The following is a 20,239-nucleotide window of genomic DNA, read 5'->3' as shown; positions in this document are numbered from 1 at the left end:
TTTGTATGCTGCTTGTATTGGAAAATCAAGAGTGGTGTGTATCCCTGCAGTTTCCCCAGAAAATATTGCCCACTCACCACTAAGAACATCAGGACTGATATAAGCTGGACTTCCTCGCTGATCCTTCAACAAATCATCTTCACTCACTAAGTGCTTACCCAGGCAAAAGTTGGTGATTGTTATTCTGTGTGTCCTGTAAAAGAGAAATGCAGAGCATGAATGTAGACAACAGATGAACAAACAAATAGCGCTGAAGACCGAAACCACAGCTCTGTCAAATTAGCGGATTGAAACTGACAAAGTTGAATTGTTTGATTGAAACAATCCGCACAAAGCAGAGTAGCCAAAACACACAGCCATCTTCAAGAAAATGTATACGGTATAAAGGTGGCTTCTCCCACATATGCACATCTGACTGCATATTATTGCCAAGTCGCTATAGAAATTAGAGAAGTAAGCACATAAGCTCGCTTCCATAGCATACAGGAGCTAATCTGCTGATCTGGAGAGTATAGTTCACCATTTATGAGCAATGGGGGAGGATCACGCTGCAGCCAGTTGTCTCACGGCCAGGCAAAAGGAAAGGAGGGAGATTTTTTATGAAGCTACACAAAATATTTGATTAAAGTGCACCTTTAGTTTTCCTTTATTTGGCTGTACTGCATCCTCAGATTCTGTGCAGTGAGTTTTCCATAGCTAATAGAATTTAGTGCCCAGATGGCTAGTAACAAAGCAATGTACACTGATAATCCCTGCAGCGTTCCGGTGACTGCTAATCGTATCAATATATGATATTTCTATTACATGACGTTGAAGCCACAAGAATAAAGCTGGCAGAAATATTATTGAACGCGATTCTGCTAAATGCATTTTTACTGAACCCTTCTGTGTACATATATGGGGGTGATGTACCGGACTGTGTATTCTATACACACAGGAATCTCTATTATCTGAGACTGAACAGGCTGTACTCTCGGAGATGAATCATCCTCATTAGCCTGATCGTTTTATACATAAGCCCACGCTAATCTACGCGGGGGGAGAACACATCACTGTGCCACAAACACGCTCTTTTTCAATGCTTTTCAGATTTCCACTTCAAGTGAAAAATATAAAAAAATACTGAGCATTAAAGAAAACACATTGAGGAAAAAGCATGTCACTCAACAAGGGCAGATAAAAAGAAACTTCTACAGCACAGGCAAAAGATAAGCTTTGTGGGTGCCAAGTAAGGCTTGCCCCATAATAACAAGTGGGGTTTCATACACAGCAGACAGACCAGAGAAGATAATGTTCCCAACACTGAGAAGAAGCATGGACATTCAGCAAAACTGAGCAGTGTAGCTGTAAATACAGCATTAGGTCTCATTCACACGTCCACAATTTGTCTGACTAGTAAAAACATGGATCATTCTTCATCAGTATTTTGGATCACAGTTTCATCAGCATTTAGTCCGTTTTCACCACCAATGCTATGTCAGCGATTTTCACCGATGGAATGTTTTTTTGATCAGTAAAAATCACTGAAATTTTAGCCTCATTTTCTGGATCTAAAAAAGTGTCTTGTAGTCAGAAAAATATTGTGCTTAATTTTTTATAAAGACCATATTTTTGTGACTCCAACACACTTTTTTAGATGCAGAAAAAGAGGCTAAAATTTCAGTGTGTATTAACATAGCGTTTGTTTTTTTTGTAAGGCTGCTGGATGAGTTTCACAAAGTGCAGGAGATTTACAACATCAAAGAGTTTTTAGTCAGTCGGGTTGAAATCAGCTGCCACACACTTCTACAGTCTCCCGGCAGCAAGAAGGCAGGGGGAGTAGTGGGGACAGGAACCATCACCACCGTGCCTTGGAGTGAGAGGACTGCCTGGGATGGGACACTGCGGTTCAGGAAGCTTACTGTGCAGTAGGTGGAGAGAAGCTCTGCTTTTGTCAAGAAACACCAAGGTTACTTACCGGTAGCCGGTTTTTCCGGAGCCCATGACAGCACACCTGAGAGAGAGGGATCCGCCCAGTCAGGACAGGAAACCTACTGAAATAAAAGGGCGGTACCTCTCCCTCGCTTCAGTTGGTTTTCAGAGCATGAGAGGCCCTTTTGGTTAGTACATGGTAATCCATCACCACATTATAAATATAACAAAATACACCCAGCTAAAAAGTGCGCACCAAAGGGTGAAAAAGAGAAGGGAGGGAATATACAGGTGCTGTCATGGGCTCCGGAAAAACCGGCTACCGGTAAGTAACCTTGGTGTTTTCCCGTCTCCCATGACAGCACACCTGAGAGATTTTTGGAGAAAGAACCACCTTAGGGAGGGACCACCGCTTGTAGCACCCTTCTACCAAAGGTAAGGTCAGACGAGGAGGATAGATCTAGCCGGTAGTGTCTAAAGAAGGTAGACGGAGAGGACCAGGTAGCGGCTTTACAAATTTGATCTATCGATACCTCTGCTTTTTCAGCCCAGGAAGTAGACACGGCCCTGGTGGAGTGAGCCTTGATGCCATCAGGGATCGGGGCGCCACAGGAAGCATAGGATAATGAAATAGCCTCCCTAATCCACCTAGCAATAGTTCCCTTGGATACCCCATATCCTTTCCTACTACCCTGGAAGGCTACGAAAAGGGATTGATCTTTTCTCCACTGATTAGTCAAGGATATGTACTGCACAATAGCCCTCCTCACATCCAGTGTATGAAATTTTGCCTCCCCTGGGTTCCTAGGATTATTACAAAAGGAGGGCAACACAATCTCTTGACTTCTATGAAATTTAAGTACAACTTTTGGAAGGTATGCCGGATCTGGTCTGAGTACTACCCTGTCATCAAAAATTTGCGTGTAAGGAGGGGAGACGGACAGGGCCTGTAAGTCACTCACCCTACGGGCTGATGTTAACGCAACCAGGAGTACCGTTTTAAGAGTGAGTATCTTTAATGATGATTCCTGCAGGGGTTCAAATGGACTATTGGTTAGAGCATTTAAAACCAGATTTAAATCCCACGGGGGAAGTCTCTGAATTTTTATCGGTCTAGACCTACTACAGGATTTAATAAAGCGGGATACCCATCTATTGGAGGCAAGATTGCAATTATATAAAGCACCTAATGCCGACACCTGGACCTTGAGTGTATTGGTTGCCAACCCCAGTTGTAAACCCGCTTGTAAAAATTCTAAGATGGTACCCACAGGAGCCTTGTCCCCCAAAGGTTGCCCCGAAAAATCCAGAAACTTTTTCCACGTTCTACCATAAATTCTAGATGTTACTGGTTTTCTACTTTTTAATAAGGTGGAAACTAACCCCGGCGAAAACCCCCGCCTACTCAGTAATGCCCTCTCAAATTCCAGGCTGCAAGATGGAAGCCCTTCACCTGAGAGTGGCATACTGGGCCCTGGGTTAGTAGGTCCGGAATCTCTGGTAGGATCCACGGATCGGTTATAGACATTTGTCTCAGGAGGGAGAACCAAGGTCTTTTCGGCCAAAATGGAGCAATTAAGATTACTCTCGCTTGTTCCATTCTGATTTTCCTCACTACTGCTGGAATCATTGCTATTGGTGGAAACACATAAGCGAGACTGAAATCCCAATGAATCTGCAGGGCATCTACTGCGAAGGGATTCTCCCTCGGGTCTAGTGAACAGAACCTGTCTACTTTCCTGTTGGTTAGAGTGGCAAACAAATCTATCACAGGTAAGCCCCAGGCCTGCACTATCTTTTGAAAGACCCGGGGATTTAAAGACCACTCCCCCTGCCTTAGTGTCTTGCGACTTAGGTAGTCTGCTCTCGAATTCTCGATTCCCCTTATGTGAAGAGCAGAGAGGGATAGCAGGTGGTGCTCTGCTATTTGTAGGAGGACAGAAGCTGACTTCATTAGGGAAGGGGATCTCGTCCCCCCTTGGTGGTTGATATATGCCACCACTGCGCGATTGTCCGACATGACCCTGGTATGGTGGCCCTGAATGATGGGAAGGAAGTGTTTCACAGCTCTTTCTACGGCCCATAATTCCCTTAAATTTGACGCCTGTTGTGACTGCATATGGGACCAAGATCCCTGAACTGAGAGAGTCCCTAAATGAGCTCCCCATCCTGTACCGCTTGCGTCTGTGGTGATGACCTGTTCTATCGGAGTTACCCACTGGACCCCAGATGTTAAATGATTTCTTATGGTCCACCATTTTAGGGAATCCGTTACCCCCAATGAAAGACACAGCTTGCCCTCTAAACGCCCTTTTAACAGTTTTTGCGCCGACAGGACCTCCCACTGCAACAATCTTAGATGGAACTGAGCCCATCTTACTGCGGGTATACAGGACGTCAGAGAGCCCAGCAAGGACATTGCTTTTCTCAAAGTCATTACAGGGTGTTGAATTGCTGTTTCCACAAGATTTTGGATTTTGACCAGCTTGTTTTCTGGTAGGAGACAAAGCTGACGCCCGGAGTCCAGAACCAGGCCTAGAAAGGACTGAACCGGCTCCGGCGTCAACCTTGATTTGGCAAGATTTATTTTCCACCCCAGCAATTCTAGTGTCGTCATAACCTCTTCTATTTGTGACAGGCAGTGTGCCGCTGAGTTCCCTATTATCAGGAAGTCGTCCAGATATGGAACTATTACCACGTCCCGTGAGCGGAGGAAGGACATGACCTCTGACATCAGCTTGGTAAAAATTCTTGGCGCTATTGACAGGCCGAACGGGAGGGCAGCGTACTGATAGTGCCTGAGACAACCTTGGACATAAACCGCTACCCTTAGGAATTTTTGAAAATCTTGATGAATTGGGACGTGATAATAGGCGTCTTTTAAATCGATAGCTGCCATGAAGCACTGTGGGAATAAGAGTTTTATCGCTGTATTTACAGACTCCATTTTGAAGGAACAGTTTACCACCGATTGATTGAGGTTTTTTAGATTGACGATAGTTCTTAGTGACCCGTCTGGTTTTCTTATCAAAAAAAGAGGGGAATAAAAACCTTTTCCCTGCTCCTTCCGCGGGACTTCTATCAAAACACGTTTTGAAACCAGCTCTAGTACCTCTGTTTCCAAGGTTAGCTGCTCTTCCGGGGTTTTTCTTTGGGGTGTTGAAATAAAAGTCCGTCGCGGTAGATAAACAAAATCTATTTTTAGGCCGTCTTTGACCACCATCAGAGCCCAATGAGAGGGGGAGATGTTTACCCAGGCTGGGAAAAAAGATGAAAGCCTCCCCCCTACTGGCCTGGCGTCATTGGGAGGGCTTTTTAGTTGAAGTTGAGGGACCTTTAAACATATATCCAGATCCCCTTTTGTCTCTGGAGTCCCAGCCCCTTCTGTCTCCCGGGGGGCGGCCCCTACTAAATTTGCCCCTCCGAAAATAAGGCCTTCTAAAGTCCACTGGAAAGCGAGGAAAACCCTTTTTCCTGTCACCGGCTTTTTCCAGAATGTCCTCCAACTTTTTACCGAAGAGGAAATGGCCATCACATGGTATAGAACAGAGTCTATTTTTTGAGGGCAGGTCTCCCGGGCACCCCTTTAACCAGAGAGCACGCCTAGCTGCATTGGATAAACCTGCAGCTCTGGCCGCCAGCCTTACGGAATCTGCTGATGAGTCTGCTATAAAGGCGGCCGCCCCTTTAGCCATAGTCACATTAGATAAAATTTCGTCTCTTGGAGCTTTAGATGTCAACTGCTCCTCTATTTGCTGTAACCAAACAATAAGGGAACGAGACACACAGGTTCCTGCAATTGCAGGTTTCAGAGCGCCTGCGGTTGCTTCCCAAGTGTGTCTTAAGAACCCGTCCGCCTTTTTATCTAAGGGGTTCCTTAATACCCCAGAGTCCTCTAAGGGAAGGGATAGCTTTTTAGAAGATTTTGCTACTGCGCCATCAATTTTAGGCACTTTATCCCAAGTCTCTGAATCTTTTTCCTCAAAGGGGTACCGTCTTTTAGAAGCCGAGGGCAGATTACCCGAGGGGGAGAGAGCGGCGTGGCGGACAGAGACCGGCCCCAGGAGTCCGGACTGTGCCGAACCGACGCCCGCACGTGCGCAAGAGCCCTATGGGATCTGCGAACGGCGCTACCGCTCCTGAAGGCCGACATACAGGCGCCCTGCCTGTGCTTCCAGTGCCGGGACAGGAGCGGGTAAGTGGATCTTCTATCAACAGAAATGAACCGCCGTTCTTCAGCACAAGGGGTTCCCATCAGGACAAGAAACCCAACTGAAGCGAGGGAGAGGTACCGCCCTTTTATTTCAGTAGGTTTCCTGTCCTGACTGGGCGGATCCCTCTCTCTCAGGTGTGCTGTCATGGGAGACGGGAAAAACACCTTACACTGTTCTTCCACCACCACTTTCTCTAACTGGTCACCCTGCCTGTCTAAATAACAATGGATAAAACATTACAGTACAATTATTATTTATTATTATTAGACAGGTAAGCTACATATCAGGAGAGAAAAGGTGTCTTATTCTATTGAAGTAGAAATATCCTCTTCCCCATGCCTCCGTAATATGAATATACTCTTAGCATGTCAGCCCATACCAAGGTCATCCACATACCCTGCCATAACAGGGCATCATACATAGATCCCCCAATAATAGCATGCAAGCTTCAGGTTTCCATACCAATGTATCATGCACAGATCTCCCATTATAGTGAGTCAGCCACTATCAAGCATTGTAGCATACCATTCAGTTAAAAAATAATAATTTTTCTTCCAGCAAAAACATAACTGCATCTTATGGTCAAGTGCGTCTTATAGTCCAAAAATAGGGTAAATTTGGTACGTTTTAAAGCTTCTCCTATTCTTTGCTATGAAAAAGCATGTACAGCACTAGAAAAATCACACTGTGGCTGTCTGATTTTCATGAACCCCTAGACTTGTATGGGTCATTTTAATCCGTGACTCCGTTAAAAAACCAAAAACAAAAAAAACTAAGTCCCATAGACTAAAATGGGCAACGAAAAACACAAAACAAGTTAGTCGCAAAAGTCTAAATGAGGTCATAGGCTTAAGATAAAACAGTTACTAAGACTATCAGTATAAGTGTCTCCTTCTGTAGAAGATTCCTGTGCACCACTGTTTCAGCTTCGTGAAGCCTTGGAGCAACCCTCCACCATTTTGCCAGTAAGTCCCTTGCCTCCCGAGTGCTGCGGCCCCAACAGTCTTCGCAGGGTTGCAAAAGATGACGACATGGCCACCAATCCGTGGCGTAATTGGTCAGGGGTCGTCATGACTATCACCAGTGCTGAAGTGGAGAGTGTTTTTGGGGGGGTAAGAAGGCATGCTCTTTTTTTTCCCCCCTTTTCATAAGAATCCCTTTATACTTCCAATGTTTAAAGAACAGAAAGCTCTTTTAAGATTATTGGATTCCCTAAAAGAGGGCATAAAGGTAGATGAGAACATAGTCTATAACAGTGGGAGCTGCAGAGCCGGAGACAACAAATGTCCAAAGCATTATATATATTCCTCAGTAGGCTTTTTTATTAAACAAAATATACATAAGATAGCAAAAGCGCTTTTTTTAATCCTAAAAAACGTTTTGATTAATATAGAAGGTTACCGAGTAATATACAGTACAGACCAAAAGTTTGGACACACCTTCTCATTTAAAGATTTTTCTGTATTTTCATGACCATGAAAATTGTACATTCACACTGAAGGCATCAAAACTATGAATAAACACATGTGGAATTATATACTTAACAAAAAAGTACCTCTTGAAGCTCATCAAGAGAATGCCAAGAGTGTGCAAAGCAGTCATCAAAGCAAAAGGTGGCTACTTTGAAGAACCTAGAATATAAGACATAGTTTCAGTTGTTTCACATCATAGTTTTGATGCCTTCAGTGTGAATTTACAAATTTTCATAGTCATGAAAATACAGAAAAATCTTTAAATGAGAAGGTGTGTCCAAATTTTTGGTCTGTACTGTATATATATTTCTTTAACTGCCCATAAGCTCCCGCATATACAGACCTTTTACATTAGAGATGGGCATAGGGTATAACAAAGAAAGTATCTGGTTATCAAGTTTAAAAAAATAAATAAAGCCTTTTTCTGAAAAAGATCAATACAGTTTTCTTGTTGTCCAGTCTTACCTTTTGTTCAGCACCATGTTACCCAGCTTTAAGTCTCTGTGCACAATGTTCTTCTGCAGAAGTAAAAGATTCTTTTGGTTATTGCCCACAAGACATAAAATTGTACAGAATACAGCCACACAAGTGACATGGCTGGCATAAACGTGGGGACTTTACTGCTACTACTATTACTCCTCCTCAAGTCTGGAAATTTAAAGTCAGAAGAAAATCAGACATTTATGCAAAATGGTCTCAGGTCAAACATACCTTGTGCAAAGCCTCCACGACTCGGACAACATCGTAGAATATGACAACAGTTTCTCTCTCCCCCAGCCTTTTCTCCTTAATTACGTAATGCTGTAAATTAATTAAGTCCGCAGTCTTGTCGCTAAAATCGTGGGCACAAAGACAATCGAGGACAAGGCATATTCGCTTCCGCATCTTCCTTACTAGCTTGTTGGCATCCATGTCTTCAGCAATTTCACATGTTCGATCCTATGGAGAGAAATGTGCAAAGATAGTGAAGTATATTGTGACTACTTGACTGGATTCAGATCTAAGAAAGTATGGTTTCTGCATTGTCCCCCAAAATGGTAACCTCACGTGAGAACCACCAAATAAAATACAAGCGATTCAAATAGGATGGTGCAAAATTGTAGCGACTGTATTCATAATCGAGAAAACAGAACACAAATGCACCAACCTAAAGAAACATCATCTGTATATCCAAGCTTTATCTATGCACAACAAATGTTCAAAGTGATTTCCATTGGTGACATGACCGGCGACTAGTAGTCCAGTGTTGTCCAGGCAATGGCCAGCATATCCCCAGATTCCACAGTTTCAGTGATATATTGTCTCAGGTCGTTCAGACGCGAAGGTTAAGGGGACAGATTCACCGAGTCCTTGATGTAGAACCACAGAAAGAAGTCGCAGGGTGCAAGATCTGGTGATTCTGAAGGCCAGGGAAACACTGGTGAGACCACTGAAACAGGAGTCTGAGGATATGGCAGAGGTCTGTACAGATCTAGAGTACCACCTATTCATCTGTGGTGTCTGCAACGAAAACCACTTTGAATATTTGGAGTGCATACATGAAACTTGGATAACATGTCCTTCCATGTTAAAAATGTGTATCATGTTCTTTCCATTATGAATACCGAGGCTCAACTTTCCCACCATCCATTTTTAATCATCCTGTAAACTCCATTTTTAGAGCACAGACTTTGTACTAACTGACATGTCGGACACAACTTAACACATCACAACCAAGCTTGGCCGATAACTGGGTATCAGGGGTACAATGATATATTAGGACAGCAGCAAACTGCACACACTTCCCAACAGTCCCAGATACTACACAAATCATTACACTCATTTCGAGACAGAGTGCACATAAACTATACCTATAAAATGGTGAAATGTGCCGAGAGGGGTCTTGTGATCACTCACTGATAAGGTTGTTACGGAGGGAGTGACTAACCCCACCATCTATTAAGCGATTAAAAGGGTATTACACACACATACACGTACACACACACGTATACTGTATATACACACACAAAACCATTTGGCAGAAGTGGGTCAATGATTGTAGGATGCTTCTGCATCAGCTCTAGGGCTAAAAACCTTGCTGTTTTGTTCAGCTCACTGGTTTCCAGGAGCCTGACTGCAATGAATGGCAGACTGTGCTAAGGACTACTATTAGTGCCACAATGCTCCAAAGGGAAAAGCTCTTAAAACCACAGTACAAGCAAGTACAGAAGAAACACCCAAGCTCCATTTTCCAATTCAGGAGACATGGCCGCGTAGACACCACTAGGCAGGGGATTTTGTCGCTTCCCCAGGAGCGCTGTAATTGCACTCTGTGGAATGAGCAGAAAGAGGGCTGTGGTTATTAGGTAATGCCAATTGTAACGGATTTGCGGATTTGTTTCTAAACCTTCTGAAAAAGTGATGTCATGCATCCAGCTTCCTGGCATCACATCTTGTAATTCAAGAAAGGCCCATCTATATATCTCTACACATATTCCGTTTTTCCCCCCCATTTTCAGGCATAAAACCCTACTACTTTAACTTACTGAGAGCCGGTTTTGGCTTTTAAAGGATAGGGACCCAATTTCCGAAAGACGCCTTGACGTGGCAACTGGGCACACATATATTGGCCAATGTATGCACAAAGAACTTTCCTTTTTTTATAGCAATCTTTGCAGATGCATATTTCATATATACACTATATAGCGCTTTTTTCAATTTTTTCTTGTTACTAGGTTCTAGAGTAATCATTCTTGGTAAGTTATGGTGCAAACCTTAATCTTTTTGACGAATATGCTTTCTTTGGCTGGTGCCTATTCAAACTAGCTGAGATGTGCTGGTTCTCTCTTTGTCTATTTGTTTTAAAGCAAGACATTTTTCCTTTTTTTTTTTCTCTTTAGTGTGACATTCAAGGAATCATAACCTTTCACATAGTTTTTCTTCTACAGTCATGTGGGGGATTTTTGCTTTTTTTTTTTTTCGGGGGGGGGGGGGGGGTGAGTTGTATTGGTCAGTGGCTTCAATAAGGGGTAAACAAGCTAAAGCTGAAATGATCTCTAAAAGGCCTAAAGTTAAAGATGACACATTTCCTTTGTATTCTAGGCAAAAAAAATATATATTTTTTTCTTCATCTTTTACATTTTAAAAATTACAAAACGGAAAATGGGCTGATGCAAACGTTTGGGCACCCTATATGGGTAGCACCTAGTAGCAGTCCCTTTTGAAAGCATTACAGCTTGTAAATGCTTTTTGAAGCCAGACAAGTGTCTAAATTCTTGTTTCAGAGATTGTCATCCATTCTCCTTAGGAAAATTCTTCTACTTCTGTGAGATTCCTGGGTCGTCTTGCATGCACCGCTATTTTGAGGTCTAGCAAAAGATTTTCAATGATGTTCAGATCAGGGGACTGTGAGGGCCATTGTAAAACCTTCAGCTTGTGCCTTTTGAGGTAGTCTATTGTGGATTACGACGTGTATTTAGAATCATTATCCATTTGTAGAAGCCATCCTCCTTTCAACTTTAGCTTTTTTTTCTTTTTACCACACACGGTGCTGTTTGCATCAAGAATGTGTTGAAATTTCATTGAATCCATTTTTCCCTCCACCGATGTTCCCTGTGCCATTGGCTGCAACTGAACCCCAAATCATGATTGAGCTACCCCCATGCTTAATGGTTGGCGAAACGTTCTTTTCCTGAAATTCTGTGCCCTTTTTTCTCCACACATACCTTTCATCATTGTAGCCAAAGAGTTCTACATTAACCTCAAAAGTTCTCACGCACCGGTGGTACCGTAAGTGAGAGCACCGGAGCTGATAAGCTGATGAACTCCGGTGAACTCTCTCACGGCAGCTCAGTGATACACTGCAGGAGCGATTACCTCCTGTCAGTATATCGCCAACAGCAAAGTAGAGCAGTCACATCTCCCGATGTGACTGTGCTACACGCGAGATCGCCGTGGGCCACTCGGGATTACGTGGACTATGGCGGACAGGCGAGTATATGGTGGTTTATTATTATTATTTTTTTTTATAGGACACAAGGGCATCAGGAATTGGGCGTTAAGGTGAGTTTGTTTTTTAGGTTACATTTTTTCTAGGATACAAGGGTGTCGGGTGTTAGGTGAGTATAATGTGTATATTTTAATATGTATGCCATTATTTTAAGCGTTATTTTTGTGTGAGCACAGGCGCCGGCTGACGAGAGATGTTGTCTCCCTTTAGCGGCTCTTGTCATCACGGTTCTCAGTGACAGCAGACGTAGGCTGATGGGAGGAGTAGTCTCTCATCAGCCCACACCTGCTGACCTGTGGTAAGCATTTTACTGTGGGTCACAGTTACAGCTGCAGGGTCACACTGACATCTGACAGCATGACCCTGCAGCGCTCTGACCGACAGTCTTACCGGCGGTAGCGTTACAGCCGATAAGAACCACCGTGCCAGTGACAGCATGGGAAACGCCATGGGAAGACTGTAAAACTGCAAACAGAAACTCAGCAAATACGCAAACATTTTTATACCTGTGTTTTTGCTGAGGATTTGGCGGACTCAATTGAAGTCAATGTGTGTAAAACGCAACAAATTTGCACAAAGAATTGACATGCTGCAGAAAAAAACGCACTGCAAACACGAAGAGGAAAATTACAGCTCATGTGCACAACACTTCAGGATTGTCATCGAATTAGCTTGCATAAGGATTCCATAGCGGTTTTGGCTCATTTCTGCGCGCAAAACCCACTGCAAAAGTGTACCTTGTGCACATAGCCTTAGACTGCAGCCAACAGCATCCTTATCACATTGTGGGGGAGCAATGAGCTAACAGCTCCCTCTGTCTGTCAATATTGGCATCGGCATATGAGGAGTTTTAGGGCTGTGATGGAAGCTAGTTCCAGTCCCAGCAGGAGTTTACCCGAGTATTGCTGGAGATTTTGTCTTCTTTTGCAGGAAAAGATTAAAGCAACACAGACCGACATGAAATTATGTTGCATGATAAAGTCTTCTGTTTATCAACCAAGTTTGGCAGAACAGTAAAAGCGCATCTTTTCCACTCTACAACTTAAGGCTGAAGGGGTTGTCTCTTCTGAAAAAAAGAGCCACAGCTGATCAGCAGGCGACATTAATAGGGAAAGCATTATTCTCATTTATAGTACCTGAAAGAGGCCATGGTGATGGACCACTCCATCCTGGTTGTGCAGGAGAGATAGCAGGGAATATTCAGTATGTAGTAACATTTTGCCTTGTCTCTCCTCCTGAGTCTCTCCCGATTTGTCCGGTCTTTCTTCCAAACTCAGTATCTATATGATGCAAAAAATAGAACTTAAGGGGGAAGAAGTCGAAAGACAATAATAAGGCCATGTTCACACTTTGCGGTTTTTACCGCGGAACCGCCGCGATTTTGATGCTGCGGGTCCGCAGCAGTTTCCATAGCGTTTCCATTTACATGTAAACCCTATGGAAACCGCAAACCGCTGTGCACATGCTGCGGGAAAAACCGTGCAGAAACGCAGCGGTTTAAAACCCGCAGCATGTCACTTCTTTGTGCAGAATCGCTGCGATTCTCCACCCATAGGAATGCATTGATCCGCTTACTTCCCGCATGGGGCCGTGCCCACGTTGCGGGAAGTAAGCGGCTAATGTGCGGGTGGTACCCGGGGTGGAGGAGAGGAGACTCTCCTCCAGGCCCTGGGAACCATATTTGGGGTAAAAAAAAAAAAAGAATAAAAATTAAAAAAATCATGTTATACTCACCTCTCAGCGCTGCACGCGGCCGGCCGGCCAGAGTTGCTGTGCGAACAGGGTCCTTCTCGCTCAGCATCTTTGGAACCGGACCGCCGCGTGCAGTGCCGAGGAGATCCGGACATCAGAGGGTGAGTATAACCAATTTTTAACATTACTATTGATGCTGCATATTGCTGCATATGCAGCATCAATAGTATAGGCGGGTTCTCCCGCAGCGGAAACCGCGGAACAAACCGCAATAAATCTGCAGGGATAACCGCAGCGGTTTTGCCCTGCAGATTTATCAAATCTGCTGCGGGAGAACCCGCAGAGGGACGCCGCAAAGTGTGAACATGGCCTAAGAGGTTACCTGAATTTTATTCTAGCTATAAAAAAAAACAAACAAACAAGACAATGCTTTGCAAAGTCAGACCCTCCCACAGTCTCCCTGGTTTGTTTTTACAAGTATATGATTACTGTACAGCCAATGTGTAGAAGTCTGAGTGGTCAGAAGACATAATATTACAAACGCTCAAAAATGGAAGCCATGATGCTAGAGATGGCAGCTTAGAAGCGACTCATGTGACCACTGCAACCAAACACAGGGTGGGAATTGCCAGCGCCTTTACACTGGATTATTGAGGAATTGCTTTTACGTACCGGCATGCTGCTGCTAATGGCGGTCATGTGTGCCGATACTTAAGAGAAATGAATATTCAGATTAGTCATTTCTCTTAAGTATCAGCACACGTGACTGCTGGCAGCAGCAGGAAGCAGGCGGCTGACAGTGCGCACTACTGAAGAGCAACGAATACTCACTGCTCTCTGCGATGAACAGTCCCGGTGAGTATTCTGGCAGCTGTCCTCTGCTTGTGAGCAGCAAATTACATCCCTGTCATGCGCTGCTTACAAGCATTAAGCAGCTGCTGGCACCGGAGCAGGACAGTGCGAGGGAGGCGAAGGAAGGCAAGTAATGGTTTGGGTTTTTTAATCTTTTCTGATAGGGCCATGCATACCAGGACCGGGATGGGGCCAATAATACCAGAATAAGGATGGGGCCATGCATACCAGGACCGGGATGGGGCCAATAATACCAGAATAAGGATGGGGCCATGCATACCAGGACTGGTACGGGGCCCCTGCATACTAGTATAAGGATGAGGGCAATCATTTCTGCCAGGATAGGGATGAGTGGCCATGCATATCAGGATAGGGATGAGGAGGCCATGCATATCAGGATAGGGATGAGGAGGCCATGCATATCAGGATAGGGATGAGGAGGCCATGCATATCAGGATAGGGATGAGGAGGCCATGCATATCAGGATAGGGATGAGGAGGCCATGCATATCAGGGTAGGGATGAGGAGGCCATGCATATCAGGATAGGGATGAGGAGGCCATGCATATCAGGATAGGGATGAGGAGGCCATGCATATCAGGATAGGGATGAGGAGGCCATGCATATCAGGATAGGGATGAGGAGGCCATGCATATCAGGATAGGGATGAGGAGGCCATGCATATCAGGATAGGGATGAGGAGGCCATGCATATCAGGATAGGGATGAGGAGGCCATGCATATCAGGATAGGGATGAGGAGGCCATGCATATCAGGATAGGGATGAGGAGGCCATGCATATCAGGATAGGGATGAGGAGGCCATGCATATCAGGATAGGGATGAGGAGGCCATGCATATCAGGATAGGGATGAGGAGGCCATGCATATCAGGATAGGGATGAGGAGGCCATGCATATCAGGATAGGGATGAGGAGGCCATGCATATCAGGATAGGGATGAGTGGCCATGCATATCAGGATAGGGATGAGTGGCCATGCATATCAGGATAGGGATGAGTGGCCATGCATATCAGGATAGGGATGAGTGGCCATGCATATCAGGATAGGGATGAGTGGCCATGCATATCAGGATAGGGATGAGTGGCCATGCATATCAGGATAGGGATGAGTGGCCATGCATATCAGGATAGGGATGAGTGGCCATGCATATCAGGATAGGGATGAGTGGCCATGCATATCAGGATAGGGATGAGTGGCCATGCATATCAGGATAGGGATGAGGGGCCATGCATATCAGGATAGGGATGAGGGGCCATGCATATCAGGATAGGGATGAGGGGCCATGCATATCAGGATAGGGATGAGTGGCCATGAATATCAGGATAGGGATGAGTGGCCATGCATATCAGCATATGGATGAGTGGTCATGCATATCAGGATAGGGACTAGGGGCCATGCATATCAGGATAGGGGACGAGGGGCCATGAATATCAGGATAGGGATGAGTGGCCATGCATATCAGGATAGGGATGAGTGGCCATGCATATCAGGATAGGGATGAGTGGCCATGCATATCAGCATATGGATGAGTGGTCATGCATATCAGGATAGGGACTAGGGGCCATGCATATCAGGATAGGGACTAGGGGCCATGCATATCAGGATAGGGATGAGTGGTCATGCATATCAGCATAGGGATGAGTGGCCATGCATATCAGCATAGGGATGAGTGGCCATGCATATCAGCATAGGGATGAGTGGCCATGCATATCAGGATAGGGATGAATGGCCATGCATATCAGCATATGGATGAGTGGTCATGCATATCAGGATAGGGACTAGGGGCCATGCATATCAGGATAGGGACTAGGGGCCATGCATATCAGGATAGGGATGAGTGGCCATGAATATCAGGATAGGGATGAGGCAGCCATGCATATCAGGAAAGGGATGAGGGAGCCATGCATACCAGGATAGGGATGAGGGGGCCATGCATACCAGGATAGGGATGAGGGGGCCATGCATACCAGCATAGGGATAAGGGGGCCATGCATACCAGGATAGGGATGAGGGGGCCATGCATACCAGGATGGCGATGAGGGCCATGCGTATCAGGATAGGGATGATGTGCCATGCATATCAGGATAGGGATGAGGAGGCCATGCATATCAGGATTGGTATGAGGGAGCCATGCATACCAGGATAGGGATGAGGGGACAATATTTACCAGGACAGGGGATATTAAGTACAGAATTGACCACATTTTTTGCTTCAGGTTTTTTTTTCTAATTTCCTCCTCTAAAACCTAGGTGAGTCTTATGGTCCGCTGTGTCTTATAGTCAAAAAAAAAACGGTATGTTTTTTTTTTCTTCAAATTGTCAGCTATCCATGTCAATTCTTTTAAGGAAACTTTATAAAAACCTGCTGAACGGGGACACACAAAAGCCCTCATTGTTCTAGGAATTATACTGTGATGTGGGGATTTAAAAGTTGGAGAACTTTTAAAGGAGAATTTGTTTTTTTCAACTATTAAACCAAATCCAGGATACGCTAGTCACATATAACACTGAATAAGACTGCAAATACTCTGACACATCATATACAAGTTCAAGAACTTCCAAGAAATAGGCAACATGTGCCACTACAACCAGATGGGTGTACAACAGGTCCAGGTTGCCAAGCTAGAAATAAGGTGTACTAGTCACACGGCTCTCTCCAATCAGTCTCTATACACAAAATATGCTCAAATTCTCCCGACGTCTCTGCAATAGAGCTGAATTATCTGAAGCTGTGATCTTGTAAAACAACTAAATGGGCAGTGCTCGGGTCCTGGGTTCAAATCTCACCAAGAACACCACCTGCACAGAGTTTATATGTTCTCTCCGTGTTTGCGAGGGTTTCCTATGGGTTGTCCTTCCTAAACTTCCAAAGACATACTGATAGGGAATTTAAATTGTGGGCCCCATTGACGACAGTGAAGATAATGTCTGTAAAGCACTGCGGAATATGATGGCGCTATATAAGCAATACATAAATACAAACAGCACAAAGCAAAACATCCATGTAAGAAACGCAAGAGCCAGCCACCATGCAGCATGAATCAACAGCTAGATTCCCTGTAACATATCTTCTGGATGGAGTTTGTGTTATTTCCTACAAGTACTCCACAACTTCAATCAAAACTATTTCCCCCATTGCAGGTTATTTTTAATCAGCAAACTTTCTGCTGTTCCCAATCCACCTAACAATAGCAATATAAATACCTTATGAAAACTAAAATAAGTGGTTTCTCAAAATTCAACACAAATTGTCATTTTTAATGACTACTTCAGTCTCAGAATCATTCAACCCCTTCATGACAAGTGTCTTTAGCCAGTAGTAGAGAACCCAACTTCTGTTGAAGCCTATTGCAAACATGATTGCTAGACCCCAGCTTTTGGCAAAAAGGAAGAGGGTACAAAAAGCTAGCATAGGCATTCAATGTTCATAGATACTGGGAGCACATTCCGGAGGAGGCTGGTGGTCAAAAACCCTTGAATGACTGCAAAAGACCTACAAGATACACACCTCTACTACCCCAAATCACAAGAAACGTCGGCTCCAACGAGAGAGGGCGAGAAATTTTGCATGATTGTATGGAGAATGCATAGAAAACCGGATTCGGAGGCAGGATTCATCATTTCACTTTCATTCGTTTATCGCTGGAAGCGTCGCTTGGCGCTTTTTCGCCGGACAGAAAAAACGTTCCTATGAACGTTTTCTCAGGCCGCCGGAAAAATGTTTTTAGACAGATCTGGCAAAAAACGGATGAAACGCGTGGCCATCAGGCGCTAATACAACTCTATGAGAAAAAACATGGACCCAGCGGAAAAAAAAAAGGATCAGTTTTTTTCAAAACTAGCCGGATTGTGCCTGACGGCAAAAACCTGATGTGTGAAAGTAGCCTAATGTGATAATTCTTCCCATCACATATATAATCTCTCTCCATCTCATCTGAACGCTTTAGGCTATGTGCACATGTTGCTGAATTGCCGCGGAAACTTCCGCATCAATTCCACAACTCCCTGTAAAACGCTTATGAAGCATCAATAGTAAAAAGATATAATGTTAAGAATAATAAAAATAAATAAATAATCGTGATATTCTCACCTTCTGGTTCCCGCTCCCAGCGATGCCTCACGACAATGACCCCAGATGACGTAGCATCACGCGAGACCTCTACGTCATCAAAGGTCATTGTCGCCAGGCATCCCTGGGAACAGGAGCTGCCGGGAGCATCGCTAAGGCCTGGGCTGGGTCCGGGGGCCGCCAGAAGGTGAGTATACAACTATTTTTAATTTTAATTTTTTAAGAGCCTGGAGGAGAGAGTCTCCTCTCCTCCACCCTGGGTACCATCCACGCATGATCCACTTAACTTTGCACATGGTGGGCATAGCCCCATGTGGGAAGTAAGCGGATCAATGCATTCCTATGTGTGTGGAACCGCCGCGATTCCGCACAAAGAATGAGCATGCTACGTATTTTTCCGCGATGCGATTCCGCTGTGGAAAAATACGCAGCATTAGCACAGCATTGCGGAATCCCATTGAATTCAATGGGGTGTCTTGTGTATGCGTTTTCACGGCGAAAAAATGCGGCAAAAACGCATACAATCCGCAACGTGGGCACATAGCCTTAATAACAACTCATAAGGAGACACTGGAATAATCCCACTAGAAAGGAGACTAAAGCCCATAAAAACAATATTTATGCACAAGTAGCAGTATTAGCGTGTCCCTTCTATTCACAAAGGACATTCACTCTTTTCCTTCCTCCAAAAGCCTCTTTCTCCCACTTGGTAAGTAAATTGGGAGAACATACTCTTAAAGGAGGGCTCATTGTGATCCTACCGCACTCTCTGGTTTGCTATTGGTTTCGCGAGCTGCGCCCACTGTGACGTAGGTTTGGGGAATCCCGCTGTCTGAGATCTGATTGGATATTCCATATCCAGTCAGATGAGACCGGTTGCAGCATGCAAATCCAAAATATTAGCAAACTGAATGCCATTCCCTATGAGGAATGGGCCAAGATTCCACAGGACCACTGCCAGAAACTGGTGTCCACCTATGCAGGGAACCATGCCAGAAACTGGTGTCCACCTATGCAGGGAACCATGCCAGAAACTGGTGTCCACCTATGCAGGGAACCATGCCAGAAACTGGTGTCCACCTATGCAGGGAACCATGCCAGAAACTGGTGTCCACCTATGCAGGGAACCATGCCAGAAACTGGTGTCCACCTATGCAGGGAACCATGCCAGAAACTGGTGTCCACCTATGCAGGGAACCATGCCAGAAACTGGTGTCCACCTATGCAGGGAACCATGCCAGAAACTGGTGTCCACCTATGCAGGGAACCATGCCAGAAACTGGTGTCCACCTATGCAGGGAACCATGCCAGAAACTGGTGTCCACCTATGCAGGGAACCATGCCAGAAACTGGTGTCCACCTATGCAGGGAACCATGCCAGAAACTGGTGTCCACCTATGCAGGGAACCATGCCAGAAACTGGTGTCCACCTATGCAGGGAACCATGCCAGAAACTGGTGTCCACTTATGCAGGGAACCATGCCAGAAACTGGTGTCCACTTATGCAGGGAACCATGCCAGAAACTGGTGTAACTATGCAGGGAACCATGCCAGAAACTGGTGTAACTATGCAGGGAACCATGCCAGAAACTGGTGTCCACCTATGCAGGGAACCATGCCAGAAACTGGTGTCCACCTATGCAGGGAACCATGCCAGAAACTGGTGTCCACCTATGCAGGGAACCATGCCAGAAACTGGTGTAACCATGCAGGGAACCATGCCAGAAACTGGTGTCCACCTATGCAGGGAACCATGCCAGAAACTGGTGTAACTATGCAGGGAACCATGCCAGAAACTGGTGTCCACCTATGCAGGGAACCATGCCAGAAACTGGTGTAACTATGCAGGGAACCATGCCAGAAACTGGTGTCCACCTATGCAGGGAACCATGCCAGAAACTGGTGTCCACCTATGCAGGGAACCATGCCAGAAACTGGTGTCCACCTATGCAGGGAACCATGCCAGAAACTGGTGTAACCATGCAGGGAACCATGCCAGAAACTGGTGTAACCATGCAGGGAA

At 45.0% G+C, this 20,239-nt stretch overlaps 1 protein-coding gene across 1 annotated transcript in view; it reads right to left on the bottom strand.

The window, feature by feature from the left end:
* STK40 (serine/threonine kinase 40) overlaps positions 1-20,239 on the bottom strand; it is a 55,388-nt gene that overhangs the window by 17,167 nt on the left and 17,982 nt on the right. The window contains exons 4-7 of the mRNA XM_077295860.1: positions 12,722-12,865; positions 8,309-8,536; positions 8,063-8,115; positions 78-193 (exon numbers count right to left, since the gene is read on the bottom strand). Coding sequence (XP_077151975.1) covers positions 78-193; positions 8,063-8,115; positions 8,309-8,536; positions 12,722-12,865 — 541 coding nt within the window. The remainder of the gene's footprint in view (positions 1-77; positions 194-8,062; positions 8,116-8,308; positions 8,537-12,721; positions 12,866-20,239) is intronic.

Source organism: Ranitomeya variabilis, chromosome 3 (assembly GCF_051348905.1).
Source record: "Ranitomeya variabilis isolate aRanVar5 chromosome 3, aRanVar5.hap1, whole genome shotgun sequence".
NCBI lineage: Eukaryota > Metazoa > Chordata > Amphibia > Anura > Dendrobatidae > Ranitomeya > Ranitomeya variabilis.
This window is presented reverse-complemented; position numbering and strand designations above follow the sequence as displayed.